Here is a 21627-nt window from a genome sequence, read left to right on the forward strand (position 1 = left end):
TTAGCAGTATTCACTGGGCTGAAATATCCCAAAGATATCTTTGATTCTCTGACCAATTCTCTCAGTCTTTTTGCCTATCTTCTCCCACCTCTCTGGAGGAAGTCACCCAGCCATCGAAATAGCCCCACACTCCGAATCTGTGAACCAGGAGGAAACAGGCTTCTTTTGGGGATTGGCTCAAGATTAACACAGGTCCACACCTCACCTGAACACCCCCATTCCTGGGCCACTGCAGGAAGCTTGGAGCCCTAATCCACTTCCAGTGTGACACTTGGAGCAGGTGGTTGAATACCTATACACACAGACAGATGAGAAAACTGGGGGCCACAGATGGCAAGGGGTTTCCCAGGGTCACAAGCCCATCCCAACAAAGCTGGACTGGAGCAGGGGCTGAAAGCCCATGACTTGAGTCAATGCCTCTTAAACTTCAGCACAGTCAGAATCCCCTGGAGGCCTTGTGAAAATGCAAATGGCTGGGCCCCAGCCCAGAGTCTGATTCAGGAGGTCTGAGTGGGGCCTGGGAATCTGCCTTTCTGTCAAGTTCCCGGGTGGGACCCCACTTAGAGAACCACTGCTCTAAGGGATGGCAGAGCCATTCCTGGAGACCTTGGGGTTGGGTGAGGGAGGGACCAGGGTTGGGGGGCCTTTCTTTGCCCTCGAAGGGGCAGCAGGTAATTGGTCCAAAGGATGTTCCACAACCCAACCCATTATCAGCTCCATAACACAGAAGGGGCCACTCACCTCATTAGAGTTTATGACAAATTGGTCCTTGGACTGGTCCAGGGTGACTGTCCCCACACACTGTTTCACCAGCTGGAAGGGGAGGCTCGAGGTCAAACTGGAACCCCCCGGGCCATCACCTCCCAAACTCAGCCTACGGACTGGAAATCTTGCCCGAAGCCCCGTATTAGGCTCCCTGGGAAGCATCCACCAGTGCCCCCAGCCCCCAGCCTCACCCCATTCTCCTTGAAGTCACACTGGCTCCAGGGGCTGCTGGGTCGTCCTGGGGCACATGGTCTCCTTCACTGTGAAGCTCACAGGCTTCAGGGAGTCTGGGTCCTCATCCTGGTCAAGGATCAAAGTGGGGAGACTGGACTGAGGTTCGTGCTTCCTTCTCTGATCTGTCTCCCTGCCCCCACCTAGATGGCAGCCTCTCCAGCCCCTCCTGTGTGCCTGGCCCTGGGCTTGGTGCTGGGTGCACAGGGGAAGGGAACAGAGCCCACTCCTGGGCTTGTGGGCACACAGAGAACAGCACAAGACCAGCTCTAATGAGACCATCTGAACCTCTGAGGGGCTGAGGGAAGTCAGGGGTCGCCTGCAGGGAGAGATCTTGTCACTGGCACCTCCAGGCTGAGCAGAGTCGTTCCCTGGTAGCGGGACACCGAGTTAAGAGGGGACTTAAAGCAGGGAAGTCACATGGCAGAGCCAGTGACCCCCCTCTATCCCTGAAGCTCCCAGAGAACCCTTAGGCCCAAAAGGGGTGTACAGGGCGCCTGTTCCAACAGTAGAGATGCTAAGGCAGGAAGCCTCATGCTGGGAGGGGACCCAGCTCTGGGAAGGTTTCCTGGAAGGGGTGGGAGCCCACCTAGAGGGAGAAGTCCCTTCCTGACAGGAGGTACAGCCTGAGCAAAGGGGATGACAGTGTGGCCAAGACTAGTGGGAGACAGGCCCCTCCCCAGGCCCCTCCTGACTCACGGTCTTGGGAGGCAGGTCCAGCTCCAGGAGGCAATAGGGATTAGCTTCTGAGGACCGCTCGTTGAGTTGATCCAAAGCACGAATCACAGCCTCCTTGTAGCTGAGGGTCTGGGCGCTGGCCGAGGGCACCACTAGTCCCAGCAGCGGTAGCCACAGTGACCACCGCCCCAGGGCAAGGCTGGCCCTCTGAGTCTCCATGGTCCCCAAGTCAGCCTCCTCCCAGCACGCAGGACCCTCCTTTATGCTCAACCTGGGCCTGATGCAAAGGCTCAACCAGGAGCCTTCCTGACCTGCCCCATCCCTGGCTACCTTCCAGGGTGTTCACCGGGCTTTCTTCAGCCCCTGCGTTACCTCACAGGATTGCTGGGCAGTGGGAGCGGGAAGCCTCCTGTGGAAGGTGAAGAAATGGTTTCTCCATCTCCCTGACAACGTCTTGGCCTCTCCTGGGGCCCATGGGGAGTGTGAAAGGCAGGGTTGCTCAAGAACGTTGAGTCCTCCAGGAGAGGGAAGACCAGGCTCTGTCTTACGTCCCCTCGGCCTCCACACTCTGGCCTCCTCAGGAATAGGGTAAAGGAGTGATTCAACAGAAACCTCCAAGTTCAGGCACTGCCTTGAACCCAGTAGGAACTCAGTTAAGCTTTGATGAATGGAGGAGAGTACGAACCACATCTAGAGCCTTACCCATCCAGCAGTCCATAGGCAGACAGTCAAGCCCTCACCATCTTGTTCTCTGGGCCCAGCCCTCAGCCAGTGAGCTCTGTCTGCCCCCTCTCCTGGATTCTTCTCCACTGCTTTCTCAGTCTAAAAATGTCCTGTCCCCGGTCCCTCACAAACACGACCTATTGTCCTGGCCCCTCTCCAAAGGAGCCTGAGAAAGGGTCATCTACACCACTGACAACACTTCTTTGCAGGCTCACACTCAAGGCCACTGCAGGCTGGCCAGTCCTCACTGGATCCAAATTCACACTCAAGCCTTGTCTTCAACTATACGGACTCTAGAGACGCCTCTGTCCTCCTGAAATGGCCCCTGCCCGATTGTCCCCTGCTGCCACTCTCCTGGGTGGCCTCCTGCCTCCCCCGTGGCTCCTGCTCGGTCTCCTCCAAGGACCCTCCTCCTAAGAGGCAGGGCTGGCACAGCTGCATCCGGGCTGCTTCTCCTCCCAGTCCTCACACATTCCTGGGGACACCCCTTCTCAAGACACCAGTTATCAGGGACACACATCACTGGTCTGTATCTCTGAGCTCAAGACTCCCATGAGTGCCCCTGGTTGTCCGCACTGAGCTGTTGGCTGCTGTTGGCTGGGTGCCGCCGCAGGAGCCCTGAGCTGAAAGCCTGGGAGCCCCACCTGCTCCTTCTTCCTCCTGAGGACACTCCCTCTGGCCTCCCACCAGCCCAGCCCAGCTCCTACCACCGTCTTCTCTCCTCTCAAGTGTAGCCACAGCCTCCACACTCCACCTTCTCTGGTTCCAGGCTCTCCCCAGACCACTGTCCGCCCTCCACACCATTGTCTAGGGGCTCAGGCCAAGCACTGATTGGGCCATTTCCCCCGCTGCCTTGAGGCAGGGGCATCGGGGTCTGGGTCTTGATGCTCCCTGCTGTCCTCAGCCCCTGCCCTGCAGGCCTCAGGTGTCAGGCTGCCCCATCCACCGCAACCACTCAGACAGCGCTGAACCCCCTGCTCTTCCCCATCTCTGCGCCTGGTCCCTCTGCTTGCCCTGCCCTTCCGCCTGGGGAAGGCTTCAGGGACCTTCAAGCACACAAGGCATCTCCTCTTCTTGTCTGCCATAGCCCTCAGGAAGTCTCTTCTGATTTAACCCCAAGTAACTCCGTGTCCAGTGCTCTGGTTGAGTCACCAGGCCGGGATGGCCAGTGCTTGGGGGTGGAGGGAGCACAACTGGGAGAGATAATGAGCCAAAGTGTTAGAGGGGCCCAGAGGCCATGAAGCAAATTCTGATCCAGTCTTCCATGGAATGGCCATGTGACTGAAGGCCTGTGGACTCTTGGCAATTGGCTGGGGCACTTCGGAAGGTGGCAACCGGGAAGGATGGCGCTGGTTGCGCACTCAACCTTGGAGAAGGAAGGAGAGGTGGGCTTCTGTGCAACCTGGTTTCACAGTCCAGGTGTCGCCCCAGTGGCCTCTTGGTCAAGCTGTGTACTTTCCCCATGTCAAAGGAAGAAAAGAAGGTGATCACAGTAGAAAATAATTGGCAATACACATTGTTACTGCTGTCTGGTAACCCTGAAATTGTCGCTGTGCTCTCTTGCCTCTGCACCTTTGTATTTGTTCATTCTTCAGACTGAAGTCCCCTTTCTCGTCCTTCCCTGAATCCTTAGGAGGGTCCCCTGCCAGGTTCTCAGGCAGCACCTCCTATGGTGGGGGGAGAGCCTTCCCTTCCTCCAGCATCTGGCTTTCCTGGTTTAGTCCTCACAGCCTGTCAGAGCGGAGGTCTTCTCAGGAAAGACACAACAGCCCTTGTCCCAGGCACGTTGCCCCTGACTCCACTTCTGGTCCTTGAGAAATCCTCATGCAACCTTCACCCCAACGAACTCAGGTATGAGCCCTGATCCTGCATCTCCTCTCTCCTTTGCTCCTCCCAGCCATCCTTCCTGTCCATGAGACTCATGGCCATTGTACCTGTAGGCTTAGCCCTGAGTCTGGACTGCATCTCTGTGAGTGTTTAACAAGATGCCTGGCCCCTCCTGGACTGTCACCTCCATGTGAGCAGGGACAGCATCCCCACCAGCACTGCACACAGAGCAGGTCTCCTTAAGTTCTTACTGGGTGTAGGAGGAGGAGGGCAGAGGCGTGTGAAGGGCACAGGAGGGACCCGAGAATGGAGACGCTGTGCTGGACCTCTTGGCCCTGGCCCCTCCCCATGCCCTCCTGGAAGGAACAGCTGCCTCACCCATCTCTCTGTTTCGTGCCTGCATTCACACACACACACACACACACACACACACACACACACACACACACACACACGTGGCATCCCAGAGTTACGGATTCAATCTTGGTAAGTGGGAGGAGGGGAGACGAGTGAAACTGAAGTCTGGAGGATACTGATTTCACAAGAATTTATTTTTCAGAGTCCAGTAGCCTGAGCCAGAATAAGCATACGATTAGGGCTCTTCTCTGTCTCATGATGCAAAGCCTTGATGTGCTGATTACCGGCACATTCTTACCACTATCATGCGACATATTTGCGCCGGCTGTGGTGGCGCCCATGGTAGCTTTGTAATCCTGACACTCTGGGCCTGTGAACCAGGAAGAAACAGGTTGCTCTTGGTACTGGACCAGCATCAACACAAGGCCCCTCCCCACCTGGACTTCCCTCTTCCAGGGCCACACCAGGATCCTTGGGGCCCCAGTTCACCCTCTGGCTGTGACCTGTGGAGCTTGTGTTGAATCCCGACACATACAGGCAGAAGAGAAAACTGAGGCCCACAGAAGGCAAGGGGCTTCCCAGGGTCACAAGCCCAACCCATCAAAGCTGGATGACAGCAGGGGATGAAAGCTCCAGTCAGTGCCTTTCAAATTCAGCAGTCATAATCCCCTGGAGGCCTTGTGAAAATGCAAATGGCTGGGCCCCAGCCCAGAGTCTGATTCAGGAGGTCTGAGTGCGGCCTGGGAATCTGCCTTTCTGTCAAGTTCCCGGGTGGGACCCCACTTAGAGAACCACTGCTCTAAGGGATGGCAGAGCCAGTCCTGGAGGCCTGGGGCTCGGGTGAGGGAGGGGCCAGGTAGGAGGGCCTTTCTCTACCCTCGAAGGGGTAGCAGGTAATTGGTCCAAAGGACGTTCCACTACCCACCCTCAGCAGCCCCTGCAGCACACAGGGGCCACTTACCTTATTACAGGTGATGTCAAAGTTACCCCTGTCCTGGTCCAGGGTGACTGTCCCCACACACTGTTTCACCAGCTGGAAGGGGAGGCTCGTGGTCAAACTGGAACCCCCAGCCCATAAACTCCCAGCCTCACCCAGGGGCTGAAAATCTTCCCGGAAGCCCGCTATTCACATCCCTGGGAAGCATCCTCCAGTGCCCCCAGCCCCCAGCCTCACCCCATTCTCCTTGAAGTCACACTGCTCCGGGGGCTGCTGGGTCGTCCTGGGGCACACGGTCTCCTTCACCATGAAGCTCACAGGCTTTGGGGTGTCCGGGTCCTCGTCCTGGTCAAGGATCAACGTGGGGAGACTGGGCCCAGGCTCATGCTTCCTTCTCTGATCTGTCTCCCTGCCCCCACCTAGACGGCAGCCTCTCCAGCCCCTCCTGTGTGCCTGGCCCTGGGCTTGGTGCTGGGTGCACAGGGGAAGGGAACAGAGCCCACTCCTGGGCTTGTGGGCACACAGAGAACAGCACAAGACCAGCTCTAATGAGACCACCTGAACCTCTGAGGGGCTGAGGGAAGTCAGGGGTCGCCTGCAGGTAGAAGCCTCATCACTGTAACCACCAGGCTGAGCAGAGCCCTCCCTGGTAGGGAACAAAGCAGAGGGGACCAAAGCCAGGAAGTCACATCACAGAGCCAAGGACCTCCCCTCCATCCTTGGAGTTCCCAGAAGCCCCTTAAGCCCGAACAGGGTGTACAGGGCGCCTATTCCCACAGCAGAGATGCTAAGGCAGGAAGCCTCATGCTGGGAGGGGACCCAGCTCTGGGAAGGTTTCCTGGAAGAGGTGGGAGCCCACCTAGAGGGAGAAGTCCCTTCCTGACAGGAGGTACAGCCTAAGCAGAGGTGGTGACAGTGTGGCCATGGCTGGCGGGAGACAGCCCCCTCCCCAGGGTCCTCCTGACTCACGGCCTTGGGAGGCGGGTCCAGCTCCAGGAGGCGGTAGAGATTAGCTTCTGAGGACCGCTCGTTGAGACGATCCACAGCACGAATCACGGCCTCGTTGTAGCTGAGGGTCTGGGCGCTGGCCGAGGGCACCACTAGTCCCAGCAGCGGTAGCCACAGTGACCACCGCCCCAGGGCGAGGCTGGCCCTCTGAGTCTCCATGGTCCCCAAGTCAGCCTCCTCCCAGCATGCAGGACCCTCCTTTATGCCCCTCCTGGGCCTGATGCAATGGCCCAACCACGCGTCTTCCTGACCTGCCCCATCCCTGATCTCCTCCCCGGCTGTGAGCTGGACTTGCCTCAGCCCCTGCTGTTGCCTCACGGGATTGCTGGGCAGTGGGCAAGGGAAGCCTCCTGTGAAGATGAAGAAATGATTTCTCCACCTCCCTGACAATGTCTTGGCCTCTCCTGGGGCCCATGGGGAGTGTCATAGGCAGGGTTGCTCAAGAGTGTTGAGTCCTCCAGGAGAGGGAGGACCAGGCTCTGTCTTACATCCCCTCTGCCTCCACACTCTGGCCTCCTCAGGAATCAGGGTGACAAAGTGTATTCTCTACTGAATCTCCAGTTCTAGGCACTCCCTGGCATGCAATAGGCAGTCAATGATGAGTGGTTGACAGTACCACTCACAGCTAAGGACTTACACACCCAGCCAATTCCTTGGCAGATGCAAAGCCCACACCATCCTTTTCTCTGCACTCAGCACTCAGACAGTGAGCTCCATTTGTCCCCTCTCCTTGATTCTTCTCCACTGCTTTCTCAGCCAGAACATTTCCTCTCCCCCGACCCCACCAAACGTGGCCTATTGCCCTGGCTTCTCCCCAGCCAAGCCTGAGAAAGGATCATCTATACCCTGACCACACTTCTTTGCTCCGTCTCATCGTGAAGGCCACTGCAACGGGACAGCCCTCCCTGAATCTGGAGGCCATGCTCAAGCCTTATCTTTTTTTTAAAATTTTATTTATTTATGGCTGCAGTGGGTCTTCATTGCTGCGTGTGGGCTTTCTCTAGTTGTGGCGAGTGGGGGTTACTCTTTGTTGCAGTGCACGCGCTTCTCATTGCGGTGGCTTCTCTTGTTGTGGAGCACGGGATTTAGGCACACTGGCTTCAGTAGTTGTGGCTCACGGGCTCTAGAGCACAGGCTCAGTAATTGTGGTGTGCGGACTTAGTTGCTCCGTGACATGTGGGATCTTCGTGGGCCAGGGGTCGAACCTGTGTCCCCTGCATTGGCAGGCGGATTCTTAACCACTGCGTCACCAGGGAAGTCCATCAAGCCTTATCGTTAACATCACAGGTGGTGGAGCCCCTCTTTCCTCCAGAAACTGCCCGATTGTCCCCTGCTGCCACTCTCCTGGGTGGCCTCCTGCCTCCCCCGTGGCTCCTGCTCGGTCTCCTCCAAGGACCCTCCTCCTAAGAGGCAGGGCTGGCACAGCTGCATCCGGGCTGCTTCTCCTCCCAGTCCTCACACATTCCTGGGGACACCCCTTCTCAAGACACCAGTTATCAGGGACACACATCACTGGTCTCTATCTCTGAGCTCAAGACTCCCATGAGTGCCCCTGGTTGTCCGCACTGAGCTGTTGGCTGCTGTTGGCTGGGTGCCGCCGCAGGAGCCCTGAGCTGAAAGCCTGGGAGCCCCACCTGCTCCTTCTTCCTCCTGAGGACACTCCCTCTGGCCTCCCACCAGCCCAGCCCAGCTCCTACCACCGTCTTCTCTCCTCTCAAGTGTAGCCACAGCCTCCACACTCCACCTTCTCTGGTTCCAGGCTCTCCCCAGACCACTGTCCGCCCTCCACACCATTGTCTAGGGGCTCAGGCCAAGCACTGATTGGGCCATTTCCCCCGCTGCCTTGAGGCAGGGGCATCGGGGTCTGGGTCTTGATGCTCCCTGCTGTCCTCAGCCCCTGCCCTGCAGGCCTCAGGTGTCAGGCTGCCCCATCCACCGCAACCACCCAGACAGCGCTGAGCCCCTGCTCTTCCCCATCTCTGCGCCTGGTCCCTCTGCTTGCCCTGCCCTTCCGCCTGGGGAAGGCTTCCCTGACCTCCATCCATAAATGGCACCTCCTCCTCTTGGCTCCCACAGCCTCAGGAAGTCTCTTCTGATTTGATCCCAGGTGGCTCCCTGTCCAGTGCTGTGGATGAGACACCAGGCTGGGGGGTCAGTGTGGGAGTTGGTGAGAACACAGCCGGAAAGATCATGGGCCAAAGCAATAGAGGGGCCACAGGCCAAGAAGGAGATTCTTGTACAGTTTTCTGGAGGAATAACCATGTGGTTGTGAGGCCTGGGGTAGCTCCTGGACTCAGCCGGCCTGCGGGACTCTTGGGGCCATGGCCAGGGCACCTCAGAAGGTGGCAACCGGGAAGGATGGCGCTGGTTGCGCACTCAGCCTTGGAGAAGGAAGGAGAGGTGGGCTTCTGTGCAACCTGGTTTCACAGTCCAGGTGTTGCCCCAGTGGCCTCTTGGTCAAGCTGTGTCCTTTCCCCAAGTCAAGGGAGGAAAAGAAGGTGATCACAGTAGCAAATAATTAGCAATACACATGGTTACTGGCTATTAGGTAACGCTGAAATCCTCCCTGTGCTTTCCTGCCTCTGAAACTTTGCATTTGCTCACTCTTCTGACTGAAGTCCCCTTCCCCATCCTCCCTGGATCCTGTGTAGGTCCATAGACTGCAACTCCCGTGGTGGGGGCCTGCCTTCCATGCCTCCAGTCTGGCTCTCCTGGCTTAGTCCTTACAGCCTGTCAGAGCGGAGGTCTTCTCGGGAGACAAACCACAGCCCTTGTCCCCTGGTGGGTTTACCCCTGACTCCACATCTGGTCCTTGAGAAATCCTCATGCACCTTTCACCCCAACAAACTCAGGTATGAGGCTTGATCCTGCAGCGCCCCTCTCCTTTGCTCCTCCCAGCCATCCTTCCTGTCCATGAGACTCTGGGCAGGAAGGGGAACTGGACCTCAGGCTGCTGTGCCCCCAAACGTTGGGGAACACCCACCAGCTCCCTGAGTTGTCCAGTTCATGGGGAAAATGAAACCTACAGGTTAAATCACTCAAATAAGGATCTACCATCCAGGAAACAGGAGATGCAAGACTTGGACCAAATGCCCCGACTCACCCACCACGCTGGTCGTCTCACAGGGACCTGGGGAGGGAATTCAGCCCTCCCTCCTGCCCTCTGCAGTGAGTAGGGAAGGCAGCCACGGCTGCTGTGAGGGTGAAGACTTGGGTCAGGGCTGAGTGTCAGGACCCTCTCTCTGCTCCGTGTCAGCTTCTTCCTTCCCACTTCCCACTTCATGTGAAGCAAGGAGCTGCAGCAGGTTATATCCTCCTGGAAAGCCCTCAGCCCAGCTGGAGTTTCCCAGGCCTGGGGTTTGGTGAAGGAGGCCAGCTGGCAGGAGGGCAGTGCCACCCGTCTCTGGGGGTGGGTACATAAAACCAAACAGAGGCTGCACCTGCCACACTGTAGCCAGAATACTTGGTGGCATCAGGGCGACTGTGCTGCTGCTGCTGCTGCAGAGCCAAGCTTGAGGCCAACCTACCTCCCTGTCCAAGGACCTCAGCCTGCGCCAGGCTCCGGCTCCGGATCTCACCACCAGCCACGACAACAAACATCCAACCAGCTCCTCTCCGCAGCATCTGGGGCTGTGTGATAAGGTGAGCTGGGCCCAGGTGGAGGTTGAGTGGGAAGGTGCCTGAGCTTTGCAGAAGAGGGCCATGCTCACAGCCAGCCCCAGACATGTAGCAGACTGGTGGGCATGGGTACCATTCCTGTGAGTGGGTTTTACTGGGGACATGGATGTAGAGATGACAGTTGGGGGCCGAGGCCAGTTCTATCCCCAGAGGGTGACAGAGGGTGCTCTCTCCCCAGAGCCTGGGGACTCTGGATGCCTCGGGTACATCTGAGAAGGCACATCCTCCCTCATTCTTCTACCAGGACAAAGACCTGCAAACCCCCAGGATCTCAGGGTCTGCCTCCTGGAGACCACGAGCTTCGGCAAGAAGTGGGCTGAGCCTATAAAGACATCAACCTCCAGGAGGCTCGAGTAAGACAGGGCACTTCACACGAGGCCCACACACCCCTCCACCTTTCCTGGGTGCCTACGCGGTCCCTCCCCACAGACTGGCATGTCCTAGTGGAGGTCTTAAGTCTGCTCGTGGATGCCCTGGGAAGGTAGAAACAGCCCCTCCAGAGGCTCCACCCAGGTTCTGACGTTTAGTATGCGCTTTTGGAAGTAAAGAGAGAAGGGACCAACTCCTGGGGAGAGGGATGGACTGGAGATCAGAACACAATTTCCTTTGATTCCATTTCTTCAGCCCTACCTTTCTCATGATCCCAGATCCAACTCAATAGATCCAGGTGGCACCTGCTTTTCTTATTTCCAAAAAGTAATTTGGAAGCCAACAAATATTAAACCAAAAAAGAAAAAGAAAACAAACAAAACAAAACAAAATAAAGTAATCTGGAGATTTTAAAGGCACCTTTCTGACTGCTCACTATCAGTTAAGAACCACTGATCATGGCTCCAGCAACAACCCCTCGCCCTTGGGAGAACTTCCTTTCAGATATAGAGCTCGATTAAAACAACACACAAGGGAAGAGCCTGGGGAGGTGGGATTGTAGATTGGATGGGGATGGAGACTAGGAGGGCTGTTGGGTGGCAAGACTTTGGGTGGGTTAGAGCTGTGTTTGGTGAGAGCCATGCTGTGTTGGTGTGAAACCCCGGCTATGAAGTGGACATGAGACAGATCCCCCTGCTGTCCCTGAAGCTGGTGAAGCAAGGGGCTCCCTATATGGCTCCCTGCCATGATGGTCACCTGTGTGCCCATGGGCAACCTCATCGAAGTGAATTTTCTTCCAGTGGCACCACTGAGTGGGGTGCCTGGGGTCCATCCAGTCACCAAAGCAACAACCCTAACAGTAATCCTTGGGATGGTCATGGAAACCACACTGTGGGGGGAGCCTGGGGCCCCTTGTGTCCTGTCCCTCCTCACAGCCTCCCATGGACATGCTGTCTGTGGAGACCTGAGTCCAAGGATGTGACCTGTGTGTCTGGTCCTTCAGGGTACAAAGGGCTCCTGTACATCCACCTCCTCTGAACTCACAGCACTCTAGTCAGGTAAGCAGGGCTTACCACCAGTCTCATTAGGCCAAGGAAGAAACTGAGGCCCAAGGCAGGGTGGGGGTGTGGCCTTGGGAAGCAGGTCTTGGTCAAGTCAGGGTTGATGGCAGTACACAGAGCTCTGGCTCCAGTGTGAGTTTTCCTTGGCCCAATATGGGGCCTCCTGTCTCTCTTTTGGATGAGCCCCTGGCCACCTCTGTCTGGCCCACCAAACACCACCTTGGCCAACCCTGCATCTCTCCTACAGCCCATTGCTTTAAGAGGCCTGGAGACTCAGCTTTTTGACCTGCTTTGCTATGAGCATTGAGGGGCTGCTCTGGGGGGTCCCTTTCTGCTCTGTGCCAACTCCCACTCTCTTTCTTCCCTTCCTGAGCTGTCCCCTGCCCTGTGGATGCTCAAGATCATGGGTGAAGACAACACGTACACGTTGGACAAGTATGGAGTGAAGTAAGTTGCTCTGAGAATGGCTTCTGGGGCCTCCTTCAAGTGTTGTGGGAGAGGTGGAGCCACTACTGGCCAGGGTCAGCTACATAACTTGCAAAATGAAAACATGGGTCCCTTGGCTCAAAAATTATTAAGAAATTCAAGCCCTCAGAAGTCAGAGAGATTGGAAGAAAGAGAAAGACTCCACTGGCAATTGATGGCTTTGAAGATGGAGAAAGATGAGCCAAAGCCTGGGGACAGCCTCTAGAAGCTGAGAACAACGGCAGCCACCAGCAGACAAGGGATTCACGACCTCAGTCCCACAAGCACAGAGGACCAAATTCTGCCAACAAGCTGAATGAGCTTGGAAGTAATTCTCCCCCAGAGGCTCTCAAAAGGAATCCAGCCCTGCCGTCTTAGCTGGGCCTTGTGAACACAGAGCAGAGGAACCCATCAAGCCTCCTGGCATCTGACCTACAGAGCTGCCACGGTAAAGTTTCCCTTTGCATGCCTTAGAAGAAAAGAATGTTGGCTCCAGGAAACCTCTCTGAGCAGTGATGACATCACAGAATGGAGTGAGGTCAGGAGAGATGAGCAATCACCAAACTCACCCAAAAAGACCGTGGGGAAGAGTGGCTCCCATCGCAGGACACCGCTCAGTTTCAGCAGCAACAGCAGACTCAAGCTGTGTGTTCTTGTACTGATTCTCTTCCCTACAGTTTTCACTGCCTCAGCAGCACAGACAGGATGGCACAGTGCGGAGCTTGGGGAGGGCATCAACACGCTGGCAGGAAAGTCCACCAAAACGGAGAATGAGAAAGGAGCACTGGCCCACTCTGAACTGCATCCCCTGTCAGATGGAACAAGGCTGGCAGCTTTAATCACCGTCACTTCTGCAAGCCCTTCAGGGTGAAATTTAAAAGGACACAAACACAGTTTTTTCTTGACTAAAAGACTGTTGAGTGACTTAAATTTCTCACACCATTTTATACACTGTGTTTTATTTTTTTTCATTGCTCTTATGCATTTTATTTATTTATTTATTGTTTTTGTTCCAAAGACTAGTTTTATTTATTTTTCACATGTCCACATTTCTGTATGTGATAGTCCTTTCCTTTTCTTTTTAAAAAAATATTTATTTATTAACATCTTTATTGGAGTATAATTGCTTTACAATGGTGTGCTAGTTTCTGCTGTATAACAAAGTGAATCAGCTATACATATACACATATCCCCATATCTCCTCCCTCTTGCATCTCCCTCCCATCCTCCCTATCCCACCCCTCTAGGTAGTCACAAAGCACCGAGCTGATCTCCCTGTACTATGCGGCTGCTTACACTGTGTTTTAATGTTAGGTAGTTTTACTTGCTTTCGTTTTGATCAGGGTTTATGTGTTTGTTTATATTTTGCACTTGTTAATACGAGACATCCGCGGGATGGTTCTCACAGGTAAACTAAATCTTTTCACTGTCCTTCTCGCTCTGTACCTGTATGTATTTCTAGCCCCCAAGCATGGTCATCAGTGAGTTCTGTCTCTATATGCTGTCAGTTTCTATTACAGGAAGGACTGCTATGACCTCATGGTACAGCAAACAAGATCAACAACAACAAAGTCATAAATAATGAAAAAGATAGAAAAAAAGAAAACATCAAAAAATAAAAACAAAAACTTCCCTAACTCTCCCTCCTACCATGGAACCTACTCTTTCCTGGCCCTTCCTCTCCTTGCCCTCTTCTCTCCCCAAGCAGGGCACACTTCTTACCTCTGTGTGTGGAGCCACAGAAAGTGGCTGGAAGGACAGAAGCTCTAAGAAACTCCTCTCTCTGAAATGGAGCAGGACCCTATGATCCTTGCCCCCCATGTCCTCAGTCTGCCTTTTGTCTGTAGAAAACTTTAGCCAAAGAATAAGTTTGACCAGAGAAGTGAAAAAATGCAGGAGCAAAGAAAAGCAGTCAAACAGAACAAAACAATAATAGTTTAGTCACTGAGCAAAGACAAAGAATTTTAGTTCCCTCTCAAGGGCTACAGATAATGTTCTGAGCCACATCCTGTGAGCTGTCTTATAGATACTGAAACCCACACCAGGTGGAAGAAGTTAACTACATCATGCCCAGACTGTAGACATGACAGAAGCTGCCACAATTCCGAGAACTGGCCTCAAGGAAATGGGAAAAAACCGACCCTGGAATTGAAGATTAACTGTACTTAAAACAATCAAGATGACGCTGGTCAGACCGCCACATGAGCAATTTCAAGATGACCGTCAGGGCTGACGGTACTGTTTCCGCATGTAGCCCCTCCCCGTCTATAAAAGATCTTGTCCACTGGTTGTCAGTGGCGGGGAATCGGCGTTTGGACACCCTCCAAACCTCCCCACCCTCCCTACCTTACCAGCATCCGAAATAAAGCCAACTTTCCTTTCCACCAACCTTGCCTCATTATTGGCTCTCGAGCGGTGAACAGCCAGACCTCACTTTCGGTTACATCACAGTGGTCGTCCCCTCACCTGACTGGGCTCCATCTTTCCCCATCCTACACCCAAATAATATCTTTGAATCTTTTCACCACTACCACAGAGCCCCACTCAGCCAGTCAGCCACAGTCTCAACTGAGAGGAGAAGGAGTTTCTTAGAGGATTCCACACTGAAGCTGGCGGCGGCCAGGACAAAGGGCCTGTTGTACTCTGGCAGTGGGCTCCAAGGAGGAGCACAAGGCCTTCTGCCAAGATCCGGATAGCTGCAGTTCAAGCCTTGCCTGCAGGGCCTATATGCATATATGCAAGGTCACTAGGGTAGAGCCATTGCCCTACAATACTACACCCCAAATTTTCACATAAGCAACTGAATTCTTTTGAGAGACATAGGCTGCCCCCTCACATACTCAAATTAATTGTACTGAAGGGCTGTGGACCCAAGTGTCTTCTGTGTCTTAGGCAACATCAGACGAGAGTGACCATGACTGACTCCCAGGAGGATGATCAGGCCCATTGGAGCACAGACTGGCCAGGCTCCCACCTGGAGCCAAATCAACTAAATGTATTACTATTAACCCAGATGCAGCAAGTTGGCAACTGCATATACCCCACCTCTAAAGCCAGCGGGAAGTCTAGGGCAAGGCACTCTTTATCACCACGAGAGAGAATTTAGACTAGTTTGTGTGTTGTGGGTGAGTATAGGCCAGACTTCCACATACTAAGTAGCAGCAAGCCCAGCAGGAGGTCTTGCTCCTGTGGGGTCAGAATCCCACAAGCATTTAAACTTACAACAGTTACTATAGTCTGTGCAAAATATATAAAAGAGTTCAAAATTTCATGATGAGGCTTAAAAAAGTCATATCAGTATCCAGAAGGTCTGTTCTGTCCTGTTTGGTGGAGGCTGTTCACTCCTGGGGGCAGCAGTTGCGGGAAGGTTTCCAAGAGTCCTTAGATCTAGACTCTTCATTGGCCGTTGATCAAGCTGAGGATGAGAGTAGCAGTCTGGGTGAAAGTGGCCAGACGCCCTGCTGACAAAAGCTGAGAGAGAGGTGAATGGTGCCTCCTCCCACCCTTGACGCTGTGAGTAGAAGGTCTTCTATTCCCATCACCAGGGTTGTTACTCTCTTCACAACCAAGTGATGGAACGACCAGTCCCTCAGCGATCACTGGTCCCGTCTCCAGTCCTCCCCTTGTCTCACCGGCACCACGTGCCCAGACTCCTCCCTACGTGCCCGGCAACTTTTCATCCTTATACTCCTTGACCCATCATAGAACATCTCTCTCTGCCCTGACAGGGGGTCCACACCAGCAGGACCACCTTAGGGGCTGTCACCTCATGTTCATGATCGTTATCATCACTGTCCCTCCTGCCCTTCCAGCAACAGGGCAGGCAGCACAATGAGCACTAGGGTAATCTCACCCACCACAAGGCTCTTCTGGGCAACTTGCAAATTCCAGTACTAGGAGCTTCCAGGGGTGCATGGGAAGAAGAAAAGTGGGGTGAGAAAGATTACTCATGTGGTTGGAGAGTCTTCCAGATTGTGTGGGCCTCCTCCCTCATTTCCGAGGCTCATAATTAAACATTCTATGTAACTAGAAGGTGGTCTTCCAGGGAATCGTCCCATTTAGAGCTCAAGATGCCTTCCTTAAGTGTGTGCTCCGCTGGGAGGTGAGCCTTGGTGTCCACTTATCCTTTCAGGGTTCCCTGTCAGAGTCCATTCCATCTCCCAATGGCACCGACTGCTTGGAAATGAGACAGGGCATGAAAGGTCCGGGAAGCGATCTGGGTAACTCTGCACTCCCGGTAGTTCTTACTGTAAGGCAGTGCCATTGTGGATTGGATGTATTTTGTGAATCCAGCTGTGAAACATAGACCATCTGAGAGTCCTGGAATACTATATGCCACGTATGCTGTGCAGATGGGGATGGCATCGCTGGTTATTGCCCTGGAGTTGCCTTTGTTACTCAGCTGTGGAGCTGGCGGTCAGCCACACTGGCCAGGCTTCCTTGGCCTCAGGTGCTGGCATCGCTAGGCCTTATTTTGAGTTTGATGCTGAAGGTAGATGGATCACCATTCCCTGTGTGATGGTGTATCCACATGATATGGGTCCCCACCTGGGCAGTGCAGATTTGATTCACTTGTTGATTCCATTGATGTTATCCTTGAATGGCCGTTTTCCATGGGCATCTGCAGGAGTCATGAACAGGGGTTGTGGGTGCTGAGCAAAGCATTATGTTTTGCCATAATGTTTATCCCCACAAAGATTGGGACTTGAATGTTCAGTTGTCCCACGGCCAGGCACCTGACCACAATGTCAGTTCATGGTGTACTGCCCACGAATCAGTGAAAAATGTAACAAGGTGGATTTTGGGGGATGTCTTCCAGGATGGCTACACAGCCCACAGCTCCACCCACTGAGTGGAGCACCCTTGTTCATGCACAGGTATAAACAGGTACCTTGGAGGCTGAACAGCTGCATGTGGTGCAGCCCACACACCTGCCTTTAACTTAGCTCATCCATCCAGGAACAGGAACAGGCATCTTCGGGAAATGGGTGAGCTAAAGATATGAGGCTATAATCCAGATGTGTCAGTGATTACATTATGTAAGTAGCCCTGTGTTAACCAGGTTTTCTACTTTCTGTTTCTGATGTTTTCACATCCCCTCCCAGGGTTAGCAGATGCCTAGAGACAGCAGACTCTCTCCCTCAGCTCGCTTTTCACATGCAAACTGACCAGCACCCCACCCCACCCTCTCTGCTGCTGAGACTCTAACCCCCTGTCCTAATAGCCCCAGGGTCAGGCATCAACAACTTGGGCAGCCCCTACACCCCAGCCCCAGCTCACTGAAATTACTCAAGCTAGCCGATCCTAAACCTGGTCAGCCTCACCCTCAAGCCTCGTCCATTCCTTCCCTGGAGAACATCACACGGGCTTCTCCGCAGTGCCCCGCCCTGGCTCTCTGCTTGTCACTGTCCTCTCCTGTGGGCCAGCACGACCCACTCCTCCCCACGGGAACTGTGAGCAACAAACTCGCTCTGCACCAGCGATGGCTCCACAGCTGAATAAAACCCAAACCCTGGGGACATAGGAACCACTGAGAGAGACAGAGACAGAGAGGGAGGAAGAGAGAGGGAGGAAGAGAGAGGGAGGGAAAGAGAAAGAGAGAAACAATTTAGGCAAAATGTAGGTGACCCTGGGAATAGAGAATATGAAAGTTTTTTTTGTACATTTTCTACTTTTCTGTAAATTATTACCAACTAAAATGTTTTTGAAATTTTTAAAGTTACAACACTGAGGGATTGCATAAGCATTACATTCCTTTTATTTGTAAACTGCTTCTACTCTTCGGTCTAATTCTTGCCCCTAAGACCTTGTTATAGTTGCACGCTTCTCTTGGAAATAATGAGCCAATAAAACATTATTTCCTTTTATGTTGCTTAAAACATATTTTAACCAGTATTAATCTAATTTTTGCAAATTAAACAGAATAAATAAAATTTCCATTTACATAAATGTACACAAACACACTGCCACAAACACCCACACAACCACACTGACACTATACCCCTACACTCACATATAAACCTGCACATGCCCACTCACAACACCCGTGCACACATGAATGCCCAGCCATACATACACATACACACCCCTGAATTACATACACACACAAACACTTTATACACTCCTCATACACACACATCCACACACACATTTTAGAAATCCCCATACATGACTCTACTGATATATCCCACACAGAAGAAACATCCCACACTCAAAATCCCCCACAAACCCACACACACCCAGACACACATCCCACATACACATTTCAGACACACCCTGACACCTACACATATACCCACAAACTCACACCAACATTCATTCTATACAACTTCACATACACACAAACTACACTCAAACCCACACACACACTCTCACACACCTAGGAACACAACATACCGATACTCTCACAAACACACTGCACAACACTTCCAACACATACATACACCTTGACATTTTAACACCCAACGATCCAACCCCCATCCACACACACACACACAGAAACACAGAAACATTTTTGAGAATAAAAGGAGGCAAAAGTCTATGGAAATGTTCCAGATTAAAGGAGGCAAATGAGACCTGACAGCTTCCTGACACACCTGACCCTAGGCAGGAACCTGTAACGCAGGTGAGAAACTCTGTAAAGCACATGATTATATCATCTGACATATAGGAAAAAGTACTGTATCCATGTAAATGTATAGAGTTGATAATTGCTCTGTAGTTATATAAGAGGCTACCCCTAATCATAAGAAATACAAATAGAATTCTATGAGGCTAAGGAAGCCAGCTCTATCTACCACCTTAGCTTTAGATAACTTCTCTGTTTTGGTTTCCTTCTCTGTGACAGCACGGAATAAGTCTATGTTCTAAGTAACAGTTAGTTCTCCGTTTTACCAACAATAAGTAATGTTGCCAGTGCTTCGAAGAGTGGAGAGTCTAGTTTCACAAAATCTCATTCAATAGAGCTGAGATTCAAAAAAATCACGAATAGAAGATCGAGTCCCCAGGGGAACCCCAGCTGCTAGCCTGCTGCCTGCCAAGACACCAGGGCAGAAAAAACCGCAGGCAGTTCCCCTTGGAGGTCTCCATGAGCCCTCAAGCTTTCCCTGCAGTACCCACAGATGGCCAGCGGGGGCGATCTCAGAGCAACACCTTCAAGTTACTAGTCTCCCTAGGCAGCAGCAGCATTTACTTCCCTGCCAGGGCACCTGCGCTGCTACCAGAAAAACCACCTCCCTAGGGACCAACTCATCCATTGGGTACGGTAGGCACTGTACCTACGGACCATGATACTTCTAGGGACCCACAAAAATATTTTAATTTTAATTCCTTTTAAGAACAGAATATTAACATGACTATAATAGCAATGAATATATAACATTATATCTAGCCATGATTGTATTCAACTATGTACGAATGCAGTTATAAAATGTAATTTTTAATACTTTTCTGTGGATGAATGGGTCCACGAAGGTGAAAGTGCCTAGGACCCATGAAAGTGACAATGTAGCCCTCTGTCTCCCCTGCCAGCTTCCTGTCCTGCTCTGGCTGAGGTGACACAGAGGCAGAGTGACACACAGGAGAACAGGGGGCTGCAAGTAGGACCCCAGGGACCAGGGCAGCCCTGACCCTCGGGCTGAGGCTAGAGAGACCATGGGGGCTGAGGGACGAGACTTTTGGGCTCTGACTGGCAGGGGCATTGCCGAGTCAGAGCACAGGCAGTCTGGAGGGTACCCCGCCCTACTGTGCCAGCTGCTACCTTCTAATGGCCACATGGGAAAGGCTAGTGCAGAAGGGCCAGTTCGGTGCCCTCAGGGAAGTCCACTGTGTGCATGGGCTGCATTTAATTCATCTCCTCCTGCTCTGATGGGGATTCCAAGTGTCTCTCTGGGTCCCTGCACTGACAGACGAGTCGGCACTGTGCCCTGAGACTAACACACTCTAACTATTGTCTCCTGACTCTCTCACCCTCTGAGATTCACATTTGGCCCCTATGAGGTCCTTGAACTTCCTTCTCTACCTAAATGACAGACCAACCCCTTAAAGGAGATAATGTTGTTCCCAATTACAGGTAGAGAGACAGAGGCCCAGAAAGATCAATTCTCCTGCTCAGGGCCACACGGGCAGGAGAGCAATTCCTTTCAGACATCTAGACCCCTCAGAATTCTCTCCCTCTGCCCCACTGAGGCTGACCTGGAGTCCCCTGTCCCGTCTCGGGGGCCCCCAAACTAACTCCTGAGACCTCACTGGTGGGGCTCAAGGGCAGGGTCCACAAGGACCTTGCCTGATTACAGCCCAGATTCCCTCCTTGGCACAGCAGGGGTCTGGGGGATGGAGAAGCCCCTCCTTGTCCTCACTCATTCCCTCCCTCTTCCTTACCTCTTGCTCTCCTCCACTCGCTGTGTTTGGCTTCTGTGCTGCCCCCCACTGAAGTTAGTGGCCTTCACATCTGCACAAACAATAGGAAAATATTAGGAGTCATCTCCCTGGGCCTCGTGGGCTCCTGTCCTACTCTGGCCACTTTGTAAAATCCTCAATGCCCCTTGGCTTACAGCACCACGCCCACCCCACTCCCCTCCTGCACCACCACCCTGGACGCCTCGGGCTCTTCTCTCTTCTCTCCACATCAGGCCCCGCGCCTGACCCACCTGGGCCGAGTGGGTGAACTCTGCACAGCTCCACCACCATCACAGGCCACGTTCCCTAGAAGCAGGGCCTCAGCTGGGAAGTGAGAGGCATCTGATTTATTGAGGAGTGTTGTCCAGAGGAGGGAGGCGGAGGGGAGCAGGATAGGGCAGAAGAAGGAGCTGAGCAGGGACGTGCTCTACCCTGAGACGAGCTTCAGCCTCACCCACAAAAGCCTGGAACCCCTGCTTTAGGACTGACTGAGGCGGGGGCTGGGCTTTGATGTCGCCTCATAGTCAGTCCCCATCCACAGGCTGAGGGCAGAGGGGACACAACCTCCCAGGCATCTCCTGGGAGGCTGTGAAGGCAGCTGTGAAGGGGGCACCTGTGAGCCATTAGCATCCATATTGCACATTTCAAATAGATGGGGGATGGGGCGGGGGGGGTGTGCGGGGGCGGCAGCTGCCCAGTGAGGGGGATCTGGGCAGGGCACTCACAGCACCTACTGCGCAGTGCCCCGCCCAGGGGCCAGCATCCCCCTGGCACCTAAGAGCCAACCTGGTAAAGACTGAACTTTCATCTCCCCCCACCCGCATCGCATACCTACACCAGGACACTGACCAGACCGTGACCATGCTCTCTGGAAGCTCCCCACGCCCCCGCTGCATTGTCCAGCCTGTCAGGGAATCAACCTGCTTCATCCTGTCTGCAGTAACTCCATCCCAGTCAGCCCTGCACTCTGCCAGCCTCTTGGGCAACCCTCCTTCCATTCTCTCTCCCCTCCTCTGTTGGCTACTGCCCTGGCCTGATGCTCAAAGCCATTTATGGAAGGGTCTGATACTTGTTCTTTCACGGGTAAGGGGCCCAGTGGTCACACAGCAGACACTCTCACCAGCCAATCAC

General features: G+C 53.4%; 2 protein-coding genes across 2 annotated transcripts; both read right to left on the bottom strand.

Moving 5' to 3' along the window:
* Nucleotides 1-1897, bottom strand: LOC132527859 (antibacterial peptide PMAP-37-like). The gene is given in 6 exon segments (XM_060163899.1): nucleotides 1-83; nucleotides 86-137; nucleotides 742-813; nucleotides 957-980; nucleotides 982-1065; nucleotides 1696-1897. Coding segments are annotated over 6 exon segments (513 nt in total). The 5' UTR covers nucleotides 1894-1897.
* Nucleotides 1898-4846: 2949 nt separating this feature from the next.
* On the bottom strand, nucleotides 4847-6822 carry LOC132527058 (cathelicidin-1-like). Its single transcript, XM_060162055.1, has 4 exons — nucleotides 6488-6822; nucleotides 5756-5863; nucleotides 5543-5614; nucleotides 4847-4951 (listed from the first exon to the last, which is right to left on the bottom strand). Exons 1-4 carry the CDS (start codon nucleotides 6683-6685, stop codon nucleotides 4862-4864), a joined length of 468 nt encoding a protein of 155 aa, XP_060018038.1. The 5' UTR covers nucleotides 6686-6822; the 3' UTR covers nucleotides 4847-4861.
* Nucleotides 6823-21627: the final 14805 nt, after the last annotated feature.

The sequence above is a fragment of the Lagenorhynchus albirostris genome, chromosome 10 (genome assembly GCF_949774975.1).
Source record: "Lagenorhynchus albirostris chromosome 10, mLagAlb1.1, whole genome shotgun sequence".
Lineage (NCBI taxonomy): Eukaryota > Metazoa > Chordata > Mammalia > Artiodactyla > Delphinidae > Lagenorhynchus > Lagenorhynchus albirostris.